The following is a 22,942-nucleotide window of genomic DNA, read 5'->3' on the forward strand; positions in this document are numbered from 1 at the left end:
GCCGGATTTTTAAAGTGCAAAATGCGCCCTGCCCCTCTCGCAGCGCTCCGCTAAAACAGCCTCACGGGGAAGCCCAGCATAGCCGTAAACGGCAATGCACGGCGCTTCCCTGGCACGGAGGCAGCCGGGCACACCCCCTTACATGACGGCTGTGGCCCGGGCACACCCCTTTCATGACATCGGCAGCCTGGGACCGCCCCCAGCTGTGCCGTCAGTGGGTCTCGTCCGCCCCCCCGGCGTCCTGCCCGGTGGCAATCCTAGAATGAACACTACCCTGCGGAATATGTTTGCGCTATATAAAAAAAACTTTAATAAATAACTTGCTGAGGGCTTCTGCTCCTAAATTTTATCTGCCTCATTTATTTTACAGCTGAATGCTTTTTATTAAGCCTTAACAAGAGCCAATCAGCTCCTAACTGACTTTTTTCAAACACAGCCTGTAACATGGCAGTTAGCAGGTGATTGGCTGGACGTTTATCTCTCTTTATCACCCTTGCATTTATCTCTTGTTAAGGCTTAATACATCTGCCCCAATAGGTTGAATGGATAGCGTTATTCTAGGGCAGCAAGATTTTTTGCCAATTTACACCAAGTTACAAAAGTAACAACGCAACGATCCCATGAGTTTTCCCTGCCGCCATGAAGCTACACAAGTGCCACTCCTAGTCCCCATGGTGTGACAGTAGACTCATATTCAAGTGGCAAATTTCTACCATAGTTCACAAGTTAAAAATGTATCCTCTAAAGAGAATTCAGCTTCCCAAGCCTCATCTTTTTTAAAGAGTGCAAATTCAGACTACAGGGGAGAATTATTAAAACTTGGAGACCAAGAACGTATCAACCGATTAACTTCTCATTTCACATGTTGTGTTTAAAAAAAAAAATGCAGTTTATGAACTTAATGATTGCTAGTTCCTCTCTCTCCGAGCTTTGATAAGTATCCCCAATATATTATGATGACCTTGGGCAGGTAAGGGGCTCTTTAATGCTGAATCTATGAAGATGCCAAAACTGAAGAGAAGTTCTAATGAGTTAAGTTGCATACACATACTGGGTGTTTTTGGCAAGTGTGTATGGCGAACGATCATGTAAATATCGCTGGCCAAAAAAATAAAAAATTGCTCAATGCATACACACTAAGCAGTTTTCATCGGGCGAGTTAACCACTTTTCACAGTACAAGACTGTGGAAAGTGGTTCATTCAGCTGGAAAAACAGGATGGCAACAATACGGGAGCCTGCATCAGCGCTCACCACTCATCACCCGGCCATACACACTTAGAGATTTTGAGCTCAAAACTGAGCTACTTTGAGCTCAAAATCGACTGGTGTGTGTGGGCCTTTACACTTTGGCGTATACGGCTTTCAATCCAGATTCCTTGAGTTACATTACAAAGCAAAAAAGAAAAAACTGGAAGATACTAAAAGCATAAAATGTTTTCTGGAATTGCATTTCGGAAAGCCACATTGAGCCATTATAAGAATATCCCCTTCATTCCCAAGTGTTACATATAAATATTCATCATCTTCATCATGGGTTCTTTTCGGTACTTGTTTCCTAGCACGGCGCCAATGATTTTAATTGTATCCATCGGGTCCGAAAAAAATCGCGTCGATCGCATCGCATGCAACCAAATCGCATGTGATGCGATCGACCCGATTTTTACATTGGAACCAATGTAAAATGGTCCCCGAGACCCGATTTTACATTAAACCCAATGTTATATGCCCCCCTAGACCCCAATTTTCATTGTATACCCACCCTGATGGGTGAAATGCCCCCCCATTGTTAATGCCACCCCACGATGAACGCCAACCTGAAGCATGACGATCGCAGCGAGCACGCGAGGGGTGGCGGTATGCGTCCTCCGACATTTTCATACCCCCACTATCCACGTCGACGTGGAGTTGATTTTATATAGTGTGGCGAGCGCAGCGCATTACTTTACAGGTATTACGTGTGCGCTCGCCACGCTTCAGGCTCGGTGGCTTGCTGCGCTCGCCACACTATATAGAATCAACTCCACGCCAACGTGGATAATGGGGGTATGAAAAGGTTGTAGGACGCGTACCACCGCCCCTCGCGGGCTCGCCACGCTTCGGGTTGGCATTCATCGTGGGGTGGTGTTAACAATGGGGGGGCATTTCACATACAAATTACCCATCAGGGTGGGTATACAATCAAAAATCGGGTATGGTGGGCCATTTAACATTGTTCCCTATGTAAAATCGGGTCCATCGCATTGGTCGCATTGTATGCCATTATAATAGCATGCGATGGACCCGATTCTACAATTGTCGGGAAAGGTGAAAAAAAGCCCGTAATCGCGTCAGTCGGGTCCCATCGCATACCTTAACTTAAGGTAGGCTTTGGGACCCGATGCGCGCTGTGCTAGGAAACAAGTGCCTACTTTTCCCATGGTCTTCTGCCACATACATAAATAAAAATGAGAGAGAATATCTAGCAATGAAGCAGGTTTCAAAACACACAAAGTCAGATCACAAGGGTTCCAGGTGCGACTACTTCTGGATGGAATACTTTGGAGGGTATGCAATGTGCCGCCGCTATTTCCGACGTGGCGGCTCCCTATTCAATGCTGTCATTAATGACAGCATTGATGCTGCATCACGTTCAACGGCCGTGGACTGTCGTTATCCGGGCCGCAGATCGACAATTCATGGTCGTTTTAGAGGCCACGCGTCATTTGCGCCCATCGGCAGGGGGGACATTGAATCACATCTGTCGTTATGCGGTCGATCTGACCACAAACGGGCCTGGATCACGGCTGTCAGCGGGGATCGACAGCCGTGATCCCAGATTGCATACCCCCCTTTGCATACCCCCTTTGTATAAGTGTGTGAGTTAATGCGATGAAAAACAAAGCTCATCATTTATTGTAAATATGTTGTCTGTTAAAAATAAACTGTAACTATGAAATAAATTATACAAAGATAAGAATAAATAATTTCTGAAAAAAATAAAAGATGGCATTTGCTGTGAGATAATGAGTTATATATATAAAAAAAAAGATACCCCAATACAGCTGGATGCCAATAGGAGATCCACTATTTTTACACTTATCAGCTTTCAGAATATGAGCATATCTCCCAATCGAAAACAATACATTTTACATGACCACACACTAAGCACAGGGCCAAAAACATTTGCATGAAAAATACACTTTGCTTCCTTGACTACTAACTACTATAATAAATATTTTTTGGTTTTATGTAAAAAAAAAAAAAAAAAAAAAAAAGTTCAAATTACATTAATCTGAAAAAAAAAAAAATATTTGAGTAAAAAGTTCATGTTCCCAATTGTAAATACCGTACTTGTTTATTTGCTTAGTGGACTATTCTGCGTAGTGAAATTGCATCGCATGCGATCACACTAGTTTATTTATTCACTGCACCCTGACCGTCGATCGCATCACATGTAAAATCGCATGTACATGTCTATGGGATATAGCACACCCCCACTATCCACGAGGGGACGCTGTTACGCATCCTCCCGACTTTTCCATACCCCCACTCTCCACGTCGGCATGGAGTTGATTTTATAAAGTGTGGCGAGCGCGGCGCACCACCGAGCCCGAATCGCGGTGAGCCCCGCGAGGGGACGCGGATAACTTTGCATGTATTCCGCGTCCCCTCGCCACGCTTCGGGCTCATTGCGCTCGCCACACTTCATAAAATCAACTCCACGCCAACACGGATAGTGGGGGAATGAAAAGGACGGGAGGAAGGATAGTGAGGGTGTGCATGGGTGCTTTTAAAATGAAGTACCATCAAATCTCATCACATGGGTGCTTATACAATGAAAAATCGAATTGCACCGCAAATGGCATGCGATGAGATCCGTGGGCAGGGGTGCACTAAAAATTAGCTAAGGAAAACTATTTTCCTACGTGCCGTACGTATGTAAATTGCAACTGCAAATACACAAGTACCGTAAATACTACTGGACAACTAGAAGGATAAGCAACACAATTTTTTAAATCTCCTCCATTTAAGGGTCTAAGTTAATGAAATGTAAAGAAGGATATAATTAACTATGCCTAATATAGACTAAAAGGCCCATACACACTAGGCAGTGTTGTGTGTGTATGGCTGGGCGATGAGCAATCATCGCCAACCTCCGCTTGTCCGTCAGCCTGTTTTACAGGCTGATTGAACCACTTGCCACAGTCTCCTAATGTGGAAAGTGGTTCTCCCCAAGTGAAAATCGCTCAGTGTGTATGCAGAGTGATTTATCGGCCAGTGGTTTTCACAACATAAACACAGTGGAAAAAAAACCCAATGTGTATGCATCTTAAGACTTACATATGTTGAAACAATTTTAAAATTGGAGACCATAGTTCTTTACCAACTAAAAATTCTTGAAAAAAAGATAATTCAGAAAAATGACAAAGTACCTGGCTGCTGTCAAACGCTGGATCTCCACTGCAATCTTCTTCCAAAGAAGCCTGGTAATTTTGCAGTAAATCCTTAGTGAGAGCAGAAGCTAGAAAGTCCTTGGGTAGTGCGGAGATCCCCGATTCTCTCTTTGGGGGGCTTGAAGACGCAGCCTTATCTTTGTTAGTATTTAACTGTAGTGGTAGAAAATTAAAAGGCTTCCGGTTCTCAGCAGGCTGACGCTTGTTGTTGGCTGCTGTTGCTCTGCCTTGAGAGTCACTCCCGATGCTCCTCTATAATTAAAAAAAAAAAATTTGATACAAAATTTATAACATACAGAAGTTCTTAATAGTGAACACAATACAAAGGCCCAAAATAAAAGGTGAAGTAAGAAACTGACAAAGTATGCACAGATCGTATAAAACCCATATTACAAGAGCACACCTGATCCAGGTCACCAAAATTGATTTTCTGCTTCAGTCTTTCCAATTCTGCCTGTTCTGGGACAGACATCTGTGACATATATCTGGTATGTGGATAAGTATGTGGTGTTCTTGTGCGCCTGCGACCAACGCCTGGAGAGGACCCCGGGGAGATGTCATTTGTAAGTCGCGTCTCACATTCCATGCTAAACTTTTTCTTGTTTTTCTCAGACGATCTATTGGCTTTCTTTTGCCCACTCCAATCCTGAGCATAGAGGAAAAGGAAATATATTAAGGAAATCAGGACTAATGAACAGGGTGTGACAGCATGCATAAACAGCAGACAGCTTCTACTTAATATAGTTAATGTAGTCTGCAGATCAAAATAAAGGTTAATCTCTTCATGCTGCTACAATACTGTTCCCCTTTTCTTTTTAATGATACATACTGTATGTACCTAAAAAAAAAGTAAAAAACATAGGTTTTAAAAAACAACAAAGCTGATTCATACAGCATGCCTCAATCTATCAGGTACAGCGCTGTGGCTGCGAGGTTGAACAGCAAAAAAAAAATGTAAGTTGATCTGGGCTTAAAAAAGCCCTGTTCCTCAGAGCATCAAGGAAAAAAACTGGTCTCTAAGGACGGGAAGGGGTATTAGGGGGGGGCGGAGCGTCGGGCTGCACTTGTTTAAAGAAGTTGTGCTCCTTGGTGCCCGGACCTCCAGCCCCGGCATTCCCATAATTCCCTGCATCCACTGCTGGCCACATGAAAAAGCACCTTATCAGTCCACTAGTTCAGTAGAGGTGACCGAGGTGGAAGTCCAGGAGCAGAGCATTTTGTACCTGATGGAAGGGGTCATTTTTAAGTGTCACAGCTAATGAATAGAACACTTCTAAATTTACACACTTTACACTAGTGGTTGCCAAACACTGTCCTCAAGGCACTCCAACAGCTATAAACAAAAGAGTAGCCACTTCACATGGACTTACTAATCATTGTGCAGTCAGTAAACTAAAGATACATCCAACAAGAAAGCCCTAATAGCAGAAATAAAAGATTTAGCACTTATTTGGCTTTATATTAGAAGAATAAAAATGCTTTCCCATTGTATTTATGCCACCAGGCCTTGTACGGTATATATACACCAGATGTTCTCCACTCCAATCCCTAAGAACCACCTACAGTCCATGTTTTGCAGATTTCTTTTATCATACACAGGTAATTTCGAACTATATTGGTAGGTCAAAAATGATCCCTCCACTTCACTAGACAGAAATCCTCAAACTAAAATATATTGGGAAAAATTGAAGGTTGAGGTTGACAATCACTGGTAAATAACATCAAATGATCCAGTTATAAAAGTTGTGTGGTTGCCAACATTCAGGAATATTAAATGTTTATTCAGATTAAGTAAATGGCTATTTAAACCCCATTCACTATAATTTTACTAATAAACATTTCAATAAGCTTTAAATAGCTATTTACATACACATTTAAACACAGATTTAACTTTTTCTTTCAGAATCACTTCCCCCCCTGTCGGTAAGGTGGGCTGAGGCAGGTATCTGCTGTAAAATAGTCTCCAGCAGCCACTGGTAGACTGCACAGACAGTCAGATCAGACGCAACCAGGTCAGGGAAAACCCAGCTTGATGTGGTCATATCTGATATGACTACATCAGGCAACTGGTTAACAAAAATTTGTTCTAAGCAGAGAAGTTGTCCGATGCAACTGATTAGCTTTATTTATCAAATACATTGTATAAATTGATTGATGTAAGCTGATTGGTTACTATGGGCATCTTCCCCCTTTTGCTTTATGACCACAAAGGCTGGGTACACACCTAAAGATTTATCTGTCCAATCTGTCTGATCTGTCTGATGTGAACAAAAATCTGGTAATGTATGGGAGCATATGACAATTAAACATTTGCTTCCAAACACCATTTTGGAAGCTATTTGATTTGACAAGTTTATCTGAACAATCTTATTTTATCTGGGTTCGGGTGAAATAGGATGACTTATTTGCTCCAGTACATTGCCAGATTTCTGTTCCCACCAGACAGATTGTACAGATAAATCTATGTGTACCCAGCTTAACTGCTGCTCATCGTTTATACCTACAAATATCTATGTGTTTTATTTATTGTGAGAGTGAGCATTTAATGTACGTATGCGATTAGATCAATTCAATTAAAAAAAAAAAAAAAAAAAAGAATAATACCATATTGTTTAGTCTATCATCAAGAGACTCATGACTCCAATTAGGCAGATCCTGATCAATAACGCCTTCCTCAGGTGTACCTCCTCCAGTAGCCATGATTTACGGTACACAAGTAACCCGAAACCTGTGCAAGGATTAACAAAAATAAATATACAATGAAATTCTGTAACATCCTAGTCCATTGCTTTAATGTATTTAACAGGAAAAATATGCTATACCAAAAAACAAAAATAAACATAGAAATCTAATATGTTGTAGCCCAATGTTGATTGCAACACTAGACCACAGGTTCTCAAACTCGGTCCTCAGGACCCCACACAGTGCATGTTTTCCTCGTCTCCTCACGGAATCACACGTGAAATCATTGGCTCAAACTTGGGATCTTTTAAAATGTACCACGTTTGAGAACTACTGTACTAGACAATAAATCCTCTGTCCAATATGTCGTTTGTGGATTGACAGGTGTGTACCCACAATGTCTGTGAATGACATCTTCACTGGCCAAGCAAATTCAAATGCCCACCCAGGTGTGATGTCAGAGCTGACCCACTGAACAGCCGATTGAAAAGTGTTTGTGTAAACCGGCCTTGAGATCTATTAACAGGTCGTAATTTTCAAACCGCCTAGCTGATGCACGTGTTACTACCGCCTGTCACATTTTTAAGATCCACAGGTGGCCTGTTGGAATGATGGAACATGTTCAGGACATAGAAACATAGGACTGGTTTGACCACCCCTGTAGAACCTATTTAAGCCTATGGAGGCATACTTGGAGGGATAGATAGAGAGCTTCCGATTGCAGCCTCCATCTGGCTCCAATTCCAGAAACTAACACTGGGCGCAAACACAGTGTCAGATTCCCAGGAGTTTTACAAAGTGTTCAATTTGAACATCTGTTACATGTTCTACTCCTGTGTATGACGTATGGAAACCTTGTGGAGGAATAGAACAGATAAAAGCCAGCAGGTGTTACTGAAGCTACTTGCTATCCACAAGATGCTTCAGGTAATTACTGAACATTATCTATACAAAACATAGTAACAAAACCACCTAAAGAGATTACAGCTAGTATAAAGAAACATTCAACTATTACAGGGATTTCATGTATGCACTCACATTCTAGCTCGAATAAGACTTCATGTAGATAGAGTGGGAGATGAACATGGTTGGGAAGAGGTTCTGTTAAGTACAAAACAGATACTGTAGGTTGTGACTAAACTCCTGGATTACATACTACAGTAGTACACTTATCTATTTATTTAACAGTTTCTTATATAGCGCACACATATTACGCAGCGCTTTACAGAGAATATTTGACATCAGTCCCTGCCCCAGTGGAGCTTACAATCTATATTCCCTACCACATGTACATGCACACACAGACATTCTAGGGTTATGCTGCTTTCCCACTGCTGAAACGGGTCAATACCCGTTATTTTTAAAAGGGTTTTTAAACAGCAAGAGCCTCAAAGACCCTTTCCCACTGCAGCTTTTAAACGGTAAATTACCCGAGCTGGGGCTGGTATTAAAAAAAAATCAGGAAACCCGACAAATAGGGCTTTGGGCATTGGAGGCAAAGAGATCTAGCCACCCAATTAGCAAAAGCCGAAATGAAGCTAATATATGAACTAGGTACCTTGATAACCAAAGGCCTGAACGCTGGTTATGAAATAAAATGGTTTTTATAACTTTTTATCATTGAGTTTAATATTATGTATAAAAACAAAGAGAAGCACTGCCACTTTATGGGCGATATAATGGATGCTGCTCATATGCACTGTCACTTTGTAGGAAAGGATGTCGAATTTTGTATGTAGGTAAACTAGTATGCACTGTCACATTGTATAAATGATAATGACCGCATGCATAAAACTGCCATTGATGTTATTTCCCCTGAATGGTGAATGTTTACATTATGTATAAGAACAGAGATAAGCACCGTCACTTTATGGGCGATACAAAGGATGCTGCTCATAGGCACTGTCACTTTATCAGAAAAGATGTTGAGTTTTGTATGTAGGTAAATTAATATGCACTGTCACTTTATACAAATAAGAAAGACCGCATGTACAAAACTGTCATTTGATGCTACTTCCCTTGATTTCAGCCGTATAGGTAAACATACATAAAAACCATGGCAACGTAATAGCAAAGCCGCATAAGAACGGATATGACGTATCGGCATAACAGACTGCACACTCTTAGCGTCCGCAACTATGGCAACAACGGCGGAGACCTGGATACGGGACGTTACTTCCGGACTGGAGTCCGGAAGTTAACAGATGACACTCGGTAACTATGGTGACGTGATGCAGTTACAAGACGTCACATCCGGGCTGGAGCCCGGAAACTAACGGAGCGCGGAAATTGAATGTAGAATTACCCACAAGGACACTATATAAGATGGACCGGACACTCGGGTAAGACATACCCACTTGAGACTTTGAAAAAGACTCCAGCAGGAGTCGAAATGCGTCAGTCTGGAAGATCCATCGGATTGACTCAGGAGCGAGGCGCCGAGACACAAAGGAGCGGATACCTGTGATTTTGCCCCGGGACATTCTCACATGCGCTATATGAACTGGCGAATCAGTTCCACCGTATCGGTAATTGCCCCACTTTTTGAGTCATTTAAGAGACTTCCCGGAAGGATTTTTAAATACATAATTTTTAGATTGGAATTTTAGCTTTGTCTTCACATATCTGGAGGATCTGATTGTGACCTACCAGAAAGTGTATTGTGTTCATCAAAATTTTGTTGTACCAAATTGTACTTCACTATATAAATGTTTTCCCTATGCATGGTACCCTGAGCATACCTACGGCGGAGAAGTACTATAGTAGTAGAACACATCTACGCCTGTTCACAAGTTATGTATATCTTCTGTTTGCAATTTACCTTGTGAGGGGAAAAGGAAAACCCTCAATACACAACTAGATAGACTGCTGTGAGCACTTAACTGTTGTTTATAGTTCTTCTTTCCTGCCTGGGGTATCGCTATCTGCTGTGTTGCTTCTAGCACAGTGTGATCTGTATTTCAGCACTGATTTTCTGACCAAACATGTACTAGAAGCACCACAGCATTGAACACCAACTCAGGCAGGTAAGAGGAACAGGTAAGAGGAACAGAATAGGTTTAAAAGACGCAGGGAGCTAGAATTAGATTAACTAATTGTGTTCATTTCTGGATCAGAGTTGCGATCCCCAGGCTTTCCAGTGAGTATGTTTATCCCTAACCCTAAATACCTCACTTTTCCCCTGGAGCCTAAAGCTGGCCATAGCAGCAGAATGATTTCAGGCCCGAATGCACAATTTCGACGGGTTGTGCGATGCATTGTGTGTTTTTCCGGTGACCATCGTGAGGTGTTTAGGTACGATGCGCTGTCCTGCTGGCGGACAGCACAATGAGAACGGCTCCATCTGTATGGTGCAAATCATAAGTGGGTTTTTGTACATGCTATTAGTCATTTGATGAATTGAACGACCAGCATCATTTGACTGGCATTTTCTTGGACCCTAATACATATGATCGATCGAGAAACAATTGATTGTATGCAGCAGCTGGATCGTACAGTGTATCATTGGCATGGGTCAAAAATGCACCAAATGGTGAGTCCAGGACTACCGGGGAGTTCAAGGGAGATTGTGACACCATCAGGATCGCATGCTGGTCGTTTGAATGTATGGCCAACTTTAGTTTTCTTTAAAACTGCTCTAGAGGTAGATACTCCTTTAGTTTGACAACTGCACGGTGTATAAGACACCTTCATATTCAGCAAAGTTTTCTCACAAGCTGCAGAAACTATGCTGTGTAGTGCTGGTTTTCCACAAACTGGACAAGAGTACAATATCAGCATGGCTAAATATCAAATACAGACGTGTACAATATGAAAATACCCTTAAGGGGCTTGCCTCAAGCAGGTGCCTGTCAGTTGTATCAGGTAGTGTGCACATGCTGAATACCATTATCCAAGCACACCCCCTCTTTATATATCATAACCAGAATATGCAATCAGCTGTCCCCAAGATAGACAGCCATGAAATCACCTTGCAGCACCAGAGAGAAGGTATGCAGAATAGAAAAGGCACCATCTCACCCATCTTTATTAAAGGCAGGAAGAGACAAGCTGCAATATATACAAACTAAGGGCATTTTTTCAAATGTAACGTACCCATTTATTTTTGCCATGGCTAATAACTACCACTGGAAAATATGGGCAGTGGGCAACTGCAATTTCTAAACCTATACCCGCCCCTACACCAGTTATAAATAAATATTTTGCACATTTATTAAAATATCTCAACTAGTCTTTTCAAAATAATTTAAATCAAATAAACAAGTACTGAGAAAGGTGCACTAAGCAAACTGTATATAACCGTCCTCATCTCCAGCTGACAGACTGGAAGTGTTTACTGTATCCACAGCAACACAATACCTGTTACTGGAAAAGGATCTAGCAACACTGTACAAAGACAAATAACATAATAACAGAATGTTCTACACAGGCGCTATTATTACTGGATAGATAGATAGATAGATAGATAGATAGATAGATAGATAGATAGATAGATAGATAGATAGATAGATAGATAGAACAAAGTGGGGGGCACAAATAAGCTACAGTTCTCTGGATTTTTACTTTGAGTGTGGCCCTATGGATATTAATGTATGACCTATCAGCTACGCTAAAGTATCGAGGAGATTAGGACCGCACGAATCCCCAGGATTGCGTGCAAGGTAGTACAGTAAGAACAAAGCACACACAGGCAGACATGAGGCAGAAGCGCAGCCATTGCACAGCATCACTCCCATCCCCATCGCGGCAGCAGCGTTACCTGCTCAGCAGTACATGGGCTCGAAGTTGTTGTTGTTGTTGCTGTGCTGCAGAGGAATGCACGTTATTAGCTCAGGTCTAAGGAGGCGGGGCTGCAGGACTCACAGCAGCCAGCCAGAAATCCCGCCATACTGCCCGGTAACCGCGCAACAGCTTCAACACCCGCCGCCTATAGGCGGCAAAAGTTCCAGCAATCAGAGAGGCCGGGTCCTAGCGCCTGTCGTGTATGGTTTGTTAGGTACGGCCATAGCACAGTGCAGACAGGAGCTGGAGTGTATGTGATAAACGGGCTATTATATGTGACAAGCTGGATGGCTGAGGTTTCAGCACACTGCAGGATGAGCAGTAGGAATACTTAATGAAAATCATCCTTCCAGGCTGCTGTACGTACACACACACACTGTGCCGCTGTCACGTACTATTGGCATTGCTATAAATTATTTGTCTACACCGGACATATTACTGTACAAAACCCCAAATCAGCAGCCATAACTAGAAGGCAATAAGTGAAGCATTTTCCTTGTTCAGACTTCGGTGATCTCATACACACTGTTCTGTTTCCAAACACATAATCATCAGAAGGCTACATAGCAAACACCAACCGGCGCTTATTTCCCTTCAGCAGCGAGATGAAAGAGATGACTGTTCTAAAGCCGACGCCCCTAAGGCTTTTGTAACCAGGTTCAGAGGACCTTTTTATTATTATTATTATTATTATTATTATTATTATTATTCTTCTGTTCAAATGTCCACAGTAATGATCTGTGACCAATCAGAATGCCAAAAGCAGTGTTTTAGAAGAGTGTAGGGGTTAGTGAGCGCATCAGATACCATGTTATGGGAAGCGATAGTTCCATGGTTTAGTAGTGAGCAGCTGAGTATATGAAGGATCGCATAGTTGCCTACACTCCTGCATTCTGCAGGAGACTCCCTGAAATAGCAGCAATCTCCCTCATTTCACCTATCCCAGATTACACTGTTACATTTTTGGGGGAAAAAGGAATGATGGATACATTTACATTGAATCACCAGCACATTAGCAAGTATAGTAGCTCTTACTAACTGTTCTGGGGCTCATCTACATTTGGATATAAGTCATTTTAAAAGATTCCTCTCAGATGTAGCAGTACACACCCACGCTTCTAGGCGCCACGTTCACAATCTCTTTTCACACTCTCCATATATGGAACTAGGCATGCCCTTTGGGTGGAGCATGACACGCCCCCTCAATGGGGCACTATGCAAAATTCTACTACCAACCATAATCTCCCTGAAACTACTTTTCAAAAGTGGGCAAGTATGAATGAGACTCCATGTAACCAACATGTTATAGTGGCAGTTATCTTGCAGAAAGTGTAAATGTGAGTGCCAGGACGAGGTGTAGAGTCCTAAACTGTGTTTGACCTCCATCTTGGCACTTGGCTTTCGGGAGATCCTTGAGGGCCCAGGCCAGCTGGTCAGTGGTTTCTTGGGATATACGGGAGTAAATGCAGAAGGAGTTAATAGTTTAGGAATGGAGAAAAAATTAGTAGGTAGGTATAAGTCTATAGATTAAAGCAATTATTTGGAAAATGTTTGGCATGTTGAAAGAAATGTCACTTTGATATTTTCTTTGTTTAACAATAGTGGTCCTGTTATTGTTGAGGTTTGGGGAAGAGAAAATGAAAGTTGAAAGTAACGGTAGAATATTAGCCACAGAGAGCCAAATATTAGCTGTGGTGGATGGGGCCCAGGCACTGCGGCTTGCTATCAAGCATAGTCAGGTATGGAGCTGTGGTGACAATGGAAAACTTTAATCAGCTACCACTCTTTGGAACAAATTTAATCCTACAATTTTTTCTGCAGGGTATAAGGTAAAAAATTAACTGAACAGAAAAAGGCAACATTTTGGATGGGAAATTAGATATTCAGTGCTTTAACGCCTGTGTCCAAAATTGCAGAATATGATAAATTGCCCCTCATTACATTTTCTCCTTGTGAGTGAACTGTCTGAGAAAAGGTGGTGCTGGACTCAAGTTGTACTACAGGTTGGTAAGCAGCTGAGTGCAGATGGGGCGTGCCAGTCAGGCTACAAAAGGTGGCATTTCTCCCTCAGCCAAGATGCTGCGGTTAGGCTTCTATTAAGTTTAATGTTATGCAATTCACCACTTAGAAACAACGGTGTCTTTGTCTTATTTCTGGAAGAGGTCTAGGACATCCACACCTGTGTGACAGTGCATACAACACAGACAATATGTTGTACAAATCAAAAGCATCCATTATCTGCTAATGTAATTTAATTTAAAAAATAAATCTATATTACTGAACCTATCACAAAAAATGCAAAAGATATCTCTTTAAGCACCTTGCTTCATTATATTCTTAAGTGGGGGTCTGTAGAAAAGGAAACATTTGAAGTTAACATACTTTGGGGGATAGCCTATTCAGTCTGGTAAAACATCAGGAGTGAAAAAAAAACAAAAAAAAAAAAACATGATTTTGGTAGTGTCCAATAAATCCTTTTCTCCTATTCCACATGGGACATTGGAGTTCATGACAGTGGATATAGTGGAGCTTGGCACAGAAGCCGCATAAGTATTAAACTGTAAAAACAGGCAAAATGTGTTGCAGCCCCACCAAGTGGCAGCACAACACAGTTGAGTAACAGAGGACTCCATGGCCACAGCCCAGGAAAGACCCACCGAAGTAGTGTGAGATCCGATGGAAAGAGGCAGAGTTAAAGTCTTGTCAATGTAAGCCTGTCTGGGTGCCTGAGCCAGGCTCTGTTTTGATTCCAGCCAACCTCTATGGGACGCATCATATAAAATAAACTGAACATTAGATTTTTGAAACCAAGCACAGCCTGATTTATAAGAGTCCTAACAACTTCCAAGAAAATAGAGGAAGAAGCATCCAAAAGAACTGAAACCACAATAGATTGCTTTATGTGGAACACTGATACTACCCGCAATGTCTTAGGCTGGTGCCTTAACAGTCAAGCCGTTAAATATTGCCTGATGTAAGTCTGGAAAAACAAAAGGGTTTTCTGAAGAGGGCATATCCATAATTTGTCTGCTAGTAGTAGTTGGATTTCAGTGAACACCACCTGGCCGAGGCAGACTTGAAAGGAAAGGAAGGAACGAACAAGTACACTAGTAGATATGGCCAAGGAGTCGTTCATGCGTCCACTGCTTCCGCTGAAGGATCCTGCATTCAGGAACAGTAGCAGGGTAGTTTGTGGTTTAGCCTGGACACCATGAGATCTGAGTTCGGCCCCATCGATGTACGATTGGCGAGAATACCTCCCGGTGCAGGGCCCGTTCCCTGGGATGAACCTCCTGACAATTTGCCTCCCGATTTCCACTGCCGCACCAGGATTGGAATGCCTGGTGGCGGCGGCACCTGCCCACTCCTGTTCCCCAGCAGGGCTGCACAGTGCTGCTGCCCAGATGTGAAGCAGGAGGGGCCAGTGGTGCAGGGGTCCCTGGGGATGCGCTGTGCTACTGCCCAACCATGGAGCAGGACAGGATGGCGCTGGTGGAAGGGAAACAAGCCAATGCTGGTAAAAATTAGATCTGCCCCCCTTTGTCTCACCATCTCTCATCCGCCATACAGTCACCTCACCCCCTCTTGTCCACCCGTCACCTCACCCCCTTTCATCTCCCCTCACGCTTCTTTTTCTTCCCACCCACTCCATCATTCCTCTTTTTCCCTCTTGCCCATCTCCTTTTTGTACTACTTTCTCTCTCCCCCATCCTGTCTATCAACCTCTCTCCCCTGCTGCCTTTCCTCCCCCTCATCTCTCCTCTCTTCCCCATGCCCACTCTTTTTCAACCCTCACTCTCTACCCCTAGGCATTCTCCTCTCTCTCTAATCCTTTCTCCCCACACTTCACCCCCTCCCTATGACAGCCTCTCCCTCTCTCTACCTGGCGCTGTCTCTCATTCTCTCCCTAACACCCTATCACTCCATCTTTAACCCCTTTCTCTCCCCAACACTAACTATTGCTTGTAACCCCATCACTTTCTTTTGCTCTTACCTCTTTCTGACACCCTGCATCTCACAATCCCTGTTTTTCCAAGAAGTCCTCTCTTTTTGCTCCTCTTTTTCTCTGTCCGTTTCCCCAAAACCCTCTGACTCTCAAGACTCTTTCTTCTGACCCCCAAAGAGGCATCGTACTGGGGTATGGGGATAGCTCATAAGATTAATATATGATGGGACCCAGAAACAGTGGAGTAGGACCCCAAATTTAAAAAGTGAAAAACTTTAGTGTGATCACAAGTATGCGCTATAGTGCGTATTTACCCTAAATTACAAACTGAGCAAATCCCTGGGGACGCGCTCTGCTGCAGCTGTGAAGTCCTGTGGAGCGTTCACCTGAGACACAGAGCAGTGGCCGACCGTGAGCAAATCACTGTGCAGTGGCCACCCAGGAGCCAGCCCCGGGGCTGCTGGCGGGTGTACCTCACTGTGACGGTGGGGTAAAGGGCGCTCTCCCTTCACCTGCAGCCACCCTGCGCTCTCCTCGGCCGACCTCAGCCCCCATTACACAGTGGAGTCCGTCCTGTAGGTCTGGTCCAGGCTGGCCAAGCTGTGGGTCGTCGCTGCCAACTACCTCACTGGCAACACCTTTAGAGGGCCCCTAAAGTACTGCCTGAAGGCCAGCTGGCCTCATCTCCATCCTAAGTCTGTCTCCTGCGTGTGTCTCATGTGTACCATGTATGTAGTATGTGTGTCATGTGTATCATGTGTATCAGAATGCTGTGCTCCTTACTGTGCACTGAGGGGCCTCTGAGGCTCACTGTGAGGGGCTTCTAATGTCTGTAATAACGTCCTGTGGTGGTTGTTATTGTGTATAACATACTTGTGTTACTATACAGTATATCACACACACACACACACACACACACACACACACATCAGACACAGAGCCTCATACACACCCGACCCCTGTATCCATACAGACACACACCAGCCTCTAAACAAATGATGGCCCCTCTACACATACTGACATACATATGCTGACCCCTGTACCCAAACCAACATACACACTGGACTCTGTACACACACACACGACACCTATAGAGGAGCGGCCGCCCTGGACCCAATCACAATGCTCTTAGTCCCTTCCCCCCCCCCTCCCATGCTCTCTTCCCCACCCAGTCTGTCATCCTCTCTCACCTGCCCCCTTTCTTTCAACACTCTCTCCCGCTAGTCTTTCTCCAATCTTTCAATAGTTGCAACCCCATACTGAGAAGGTTAGGACCCACTTGGGGGTCAGGACCCACAGTTTGAGAACCGCTGCCCTAGTGGATGGAAATACCACCTGTCGGCACATTTTTGCTAAATAATAAAATAAAAAAAAAAAAACAATGTCGACCTAATGCTCGTGTACCATCATGCTGGTGACCCAATGACCATATCCCTTTTCCGGACAATGTGACAGTAGTGGCCCATCTAAATCATCAAGGGGGCACCCAAAGGAAGCCTCTTATGAACTTGTCCGTAAAGATCTTAAGTTGGGCACAGAAAAACTTGAGGTCTCTGTCGGCAATATATGTCGCAGGAAAGGTGAACATTCTGGCAGACTACTTAAGCAGAAAGGACATCCTTCCAGGAGAATGGGAACTGAATCAAGCAGTGTTCCAGATAGTAGTAGAAAAGTTTGGAGTGCCGGAAGTGGACCTGATGGTGACTCAGGTCAACTGCAAGATGAAAAGATTTTACTTCAGATTTTATATTCCTGCGGCCATAGCAGTTGATGCTCTATCTATCCCATGGAAGATTCAGCTGGGCTATGTGTTTCCACCGACCCAACTCATAGGTTGAGTCAGGAAGAAGATCTAGGAGGAGCATGTGATGGCGATTGCAATTCTTCCATTTTGGCTAAGAACACCATGGTTCCCCATGATTCTGAAACAAGCATTTCAAGAACCCCAGATCCTACCAATTGTGCCAAATCTCCTGAGTCAAGGTCCAGTTTTCCATCCCAATACAGGAGTATTTTGTCTCAGGGCTTGGAAATTGAGAGGCAATCCTTGAGATGGTCAGAGTTATTACCATCTACCTCGACAGAGTTCAAGGAATCAGGAAAACTAGTCATCTGTTTGTGGTTCCTGAAGGTCCTAGGAGAGGCCTGGTTCCCTCCAAGCAAATGTTGGCAAACTGGATCAGAACGTTAATCTCCTACATTTATAAGCAAGAAGGTCGGACCATACCACCTATCATTAAGGCACATTCAACTAGGGCAATGGCAGCGTCAGGAAGGCGCAAGCTTCGGTCGCTGACTTCTGTAAAGTTGCCACGTGGTCATCTATTAACACCTTTACTAGACATTATGCGTTGGACATTTCATCCAATCAATTCGGTGAACAAGTGTTAAAATGTGCCTTGAATAAATATTGTGTTGCATTAATGCTGCTTCCCAACCCTTTTTGTGCTTTGGTATGTCCCAGAGTTGGCTGCCATGGGGATCGTAGAAGAATGTACCGAATTATACTAACCGATAATTCCATTTATTCTTAGAGATCCCATGCCAGCTGGTTTTTCCCTCCCTGTATTGTATGATTTTTTCCCCTATTTTATTATAGGAGACATTAAAAAGACACAGATATAGGGGAGGAGCTAGACTAAATACCGAAAGTGGGCGGTCCCAGAGTGAGAAAAAAAAATCATCCTGTCTGCAAATAGAAGGGGGAAATTATCCCAGAGTTATTTTGAGGGGTCCTACTTAGCAATATCAAGAACTGATGCTTTGAAATATTACCTTTTTAAATTTGCATATCAAATTGTTCAAATGGTGCCTACACACCTACGGATATCGGCTGCCCACAGGGACCCATGCATACACACTTGTCAATACCAGCCTGCCACGAACAATGGAGGGGTGCTGGGACTCCCACGGCTGCACATGTACAGATAACAAAGGGGGTTGTTAATAACCCACAGGACTACACATCGGCCGTTGCTGGGTGCATTCACACTTGGTGATAAAAATGAGAATTATCGCCCAGCGTGTACAGGGCTTAAGAGTATCTTGTGTGAGAGTCCCTTCATCTTTCATATAGACTGAAAAAGCTGGCAATTAACAATATATTTTCTATAGCCTGCCACAATTATTTATATTAAAAGACACTTCTTTTTATAGGTTGGCTGCTCTACACATTACTTATACACACGGTCTGCAATTTTCAATCAGTTTTATTTTGGTAACGTTTTTTGCAAAAAATAAAACTTAATTAGACCTGCTTCAATTTCAATGCATACTTCCAATTTCGAGTCCTAAAATAACACCAGCGTGCATGTGAAAAATGCTTTTATTTTTTGTTTTCCTAAAGAACAATAACACATGGTAAACCTCAGCAGGTAAACCTCTAACAAGGTGTGCTTAAACCTGTACTCCATGGGTGTGAGATGTCGGATGAAGCCACAGGTCCAAGGTTTCTGTTTGAAGTGTAAACAGCTCAACTCTGGAGGAATCTGAGCTCATTATAATTGCTCAAAGAAAGAGGCAGTGAACGGAATTAGACCAGACCGCATCAAAAATGTTCCCTTCATGCAGCATGATGAGTGTCACTCACAATTCAACACCCCAAATCCATCCCACCCTGTGTCTCCATAAAGAAGAGATGCAGCTCACTACACACCTGTCAATCAAATCATTTTATGCATGATACTATCCTATAAAAGATCACTCAAGAGCAGTATGTCAAATGGGATTTGTTTTTCTAAAGCAGACAGAACAGAGGCCAGTGAGTCAAGAAGGTAGCTCAGCACGAACTGAGCATGGCCTTACTCCACCATGCAACCTGGGTCTTATAATATGCTTCTTTATTCAAGCATCAAAACAAGAACATACTGTATTATTGGAAAATCCACTGTGACCAGCACAAGTATAACTTCATAGTAGTAGTATTGACAAGATTCTAGAGAAAGTACACTATCACAACAAATGTCATCTAACCCAAAATATAATGTGCACATATATTTTAAAAAACTGCACTATCACCAAATGCATACCCTCCAATATGACCCATTCCATGAGGTACAAAATGCACTGTTTCTGGACTTCCTTCTTAATTGATAATTGCAGTCACCTGTGTTGAACTAGTTCAGCAATGATAACGGTTAAGGCCCATACACATTGGGCGACTGAGCTGAAAGCCGCTCAAAACAGTCTGTTTGAGCGGCATTCAGCTCAAAGCCGCCCAGTGTGTATGCCCCAGCAATGAGCGCTGCTGCGTGCTCCCGCATCATCGCCGGGAAAGCCGCCCATCTGCTGGTAATACCAGCAGATGAGCGGCATTGAGGACGGCGTTGCATAGCCCTCCGTCGGCGCCGGGCCAAAGCTGCTCAGTGTGTATGCACTGAGCGGCTTTCCCAGCAGCGGTGATCGACATCATCGCTGTCCATAGTCGCCCAGTGTGTATGGACCTTTAGAGATGGGCCGTTTGCGAATGAAGCAGATCTTTTTTGACGGACCACTGTAAAGAGTGAGTGAGCCACTCACTCTTGAACCGTCATTCTTTTTCTTTGATTTTTATCGTGTATGGCTCACCCACTCGCCCGATGATTGTGAAGGAATTTAAGTATAGGGGAAAGCTCGCCAGAGCTACCAACCACTCGCGAGATTTTCTGCTTCATTATTATGAAATTAACCCTTTTTCAATGTGAGGCGCTGCCCTGGCTTAAAGATCCGGATCTTTTTATGTGTTGAGCGTCGGATCCCAGCTCTTTGTAGTGACCAGTTTTGGCCATCTCTAATTTAACAGTGCTCCAGCAAAGGTGAGGGCAATCCTAAATTAAGGAAAAAGTTCAGAAGCAGAGCATTTTGTACCTAATGCAGGGCTGGGCAACACCGGCCCTCCAGTTGTTAATGAACTACACATCCCAGGATGCTTTGCATTAGTTTTGCTATGTGGCCATGCTGAAACTGATGCAAGGCATGCTGGAATGTGTAGTTCATCAACATCTGGAGGGCCGGTGTTTCCCAGCACTGACCTAATGGAATGGGTCATGTTGGAGGGTATGCAAATATATGGAGGAATTCAATTATAAGCGAAAGAGGTGAATCAGCCGTTACCGTGGCGTTTCAATGACGGCAATGGCAGCCCAACACACAAGGGTAGTGGCAGGGGGACCCAGATGAATTCGCCTGAAAGTGCTCTCTGCCTATGGGGCAGATATTTATTTATCAGTTTCTTATATAACGCACACATTCTGCAGCACTTTACAGAGAATATTTGGCCATTCACTTTTGAGCAGATCCCTACCACCAGCGGGGCCACTGATGTCCGATGGGGGAGCTGACCCAGAGGAGGGGGGGCACCGAAGGGAGCTGACCGTGCAGGGGAGGGAATGTCTGGCACACAGGTGAGATGGACAACACTCACACAGCAATTTAAGGTTCCATGACGGAGGGGGAACTAATGACAGAAGAGTGGCATTCTGGGACCTATGGTACACTAAAAGGAGACGGGCACTACGCCTGCACTGTCCGCCTCACTACATGCTCTACACAGCAAGCGTACCCCTGGCCCACGCTCCCCAGGCATAAACGTACCCCGGCTCACCAGGATTACGTTCGTTCTTCCTCCGCCTCGGACACTTGTCTGCTCCTCTCACAACTACTGGGCCGCCATGTTAGACTGGTCAGGAGCGAGAGCGACGCGAACGCCGTGCGGAAAGACGCTGGTTACCCAGACAACGGAGGAAGCGCGAGACGGCGGTGAAAGCGGGAAGGGGGCCGTCCGTCACGTGACATCACATAAACAACACAGCTAGCTTAAACCAACGTCCGCAGTGCGGTGCAGCTCCCCCGTGTGCCGAAGATGTGTACTGCAAGGTCAATGTTCTCTGTTGCTGGGCAGTTCTGTACAGCATTGCTTTGCAAGTTTGCTTGCTTGGTGCTGAAATGAATCGTCAGCATCTTACACATTGAGCTATGGCTGTCTTCTCCCACATTAACTTCTAACAGCTTAACTGAGCTACATTTTGATTTATTTAAATAAATATGCAATTGTTAATAAATGAACCATTACTAAACTCCAGATCAGTTCTGGCACTGATTCTGCGTTGCATGCAAAGTTGCTATTTCAATCCTGGTATCCTGCACCGCTAGCTCTACTCATCGGCTGATCCTGGTTAACTGCTGTGCATCTCTGCCCATACGGTTCAATCCCAGAAACCTGCACCACAATCTCTGCTCATTGGCTGATCCCGGTAGCCTGCTGTGCATATCTGCCCACAACTTGGTAACCCGCACTTACTGTACATCTTGGTAATCTGTACCTATGGTACATCTTGGTAACCTGCACTTATTGTACATCATAGTAACCTGCATCTAGGGCAGTGGTTCTCAACCTCTGTCCTCAGGGACCCCCAACGGTGCATGTTTTCCAGGTCATCTCACAGATACACAGGTGTACTAATTACTCACTGGCGCATTTTAAAAGATCACAGGTGGAGCTAATTATTTCACCTGTGATTTTGTGAGGAGACCTGCAAAATGTGCACTGTTGGGGGTTTCTGAGGACCGAGGTTGAGAACCACTGACCTAGGGTACATCATGGTAACCTGCACCTATGGTACATCTTGGTAACCTGCACCTACGGTACATCTTGGCAACCTGCACCTATGGTACATCTTGGTAACCTGCACCTACGGTACATCTTGACAACCTGCACCTATGGTACATCTTGGTAACTTGCACCTAGGGTACATCATGGTAACCTGCACCTATGGTACATCTTGGTAACCTGCACCTAGGGTACATCATGGTAACCTGCACCTATGGTACATCTTGGTAACCTGCACATATGGTACATCTTGGTAACCTGCACCTACGGTACATCTTGGTAACCTGCACTTACGGTACATCTTGGTAACCTGCACCTATGGTACATCTTGGTAACCTGCACCTACTGTACATCTTGGTAACCTGCACTTACGGTACATCTTGGTAACCTGCACCTATGGTACATCTTGGTAACCTGCACCTATGGTACATCTTGGTAACCTGCACTTACTGTACATCATGGTAACCTGCACTTACTGTACATCATGGTAACCTGCACTTACTGTACATCA

General features: G+C 43.9%; 1 protein-coding gene across 11 annotated transcripts in view; it reads right to left on the bottom strand.

Annotated features, from left to right (window-relative positions):
* PCM1 (pericentriolar material 1) overlaps window positions 1-21,597 on the bottom strand; it is a 108,909-nt gene extending 87,312 nt beyond the window's left edge. For 5 of the 11 annotated variants that reach the window (XM_083169484.1, XM_083169521.1, XM_083169476.1 and 2 more), the window contains exons 1-4: window positions 21,417-21,597; window positions 7,040-7,163; window positions 4,839-5,081; window positions 4,415-4,687 (exon numbers count right to left, since the gene is read on the bottom strand). In XM_083169484.1, the coding sequence (XP_083025610.1) occupies window positions 4,415-4,687; window positions 4,839-5,081; window positions 7,040-7,135 (612 nt within the window). In that variant the 5' untranslated portion in view covers window positions 7,136-7,163; window positions 21,417-21,597. Of the gene's footprint in view, window positions 1-4,414; window positions 4,688-4,838; window positions 5,082-7,039; window positions 7,164-8,155; window positions 8,219-11,876; window positions 12,030-21,416 lie in introns of those variants that run through there. The other 6 variants (XM_083169531.1, XM_083169511.1, XM_083169468.1 and 3 more) reach the window with 5 other exon arrangements.
* Between the last annotated feature and the right edge of the window lie 1,345 nt (window positions 21,598-22,942).

This window comes from Crinia signifera, chromosome 1 (assembly GCF_055691185.1).
Source record: "Crinia signifera chromosome 1, ASM5569118v1, whole genome shotgun sequence".
Classification (NCBI taxonomy): domain Eukaryota; kingdom Metazoa; phylum Chordata; class Amphibia; order Anura; family Myobatrachidae; genus Crinia; species Crinia signifera.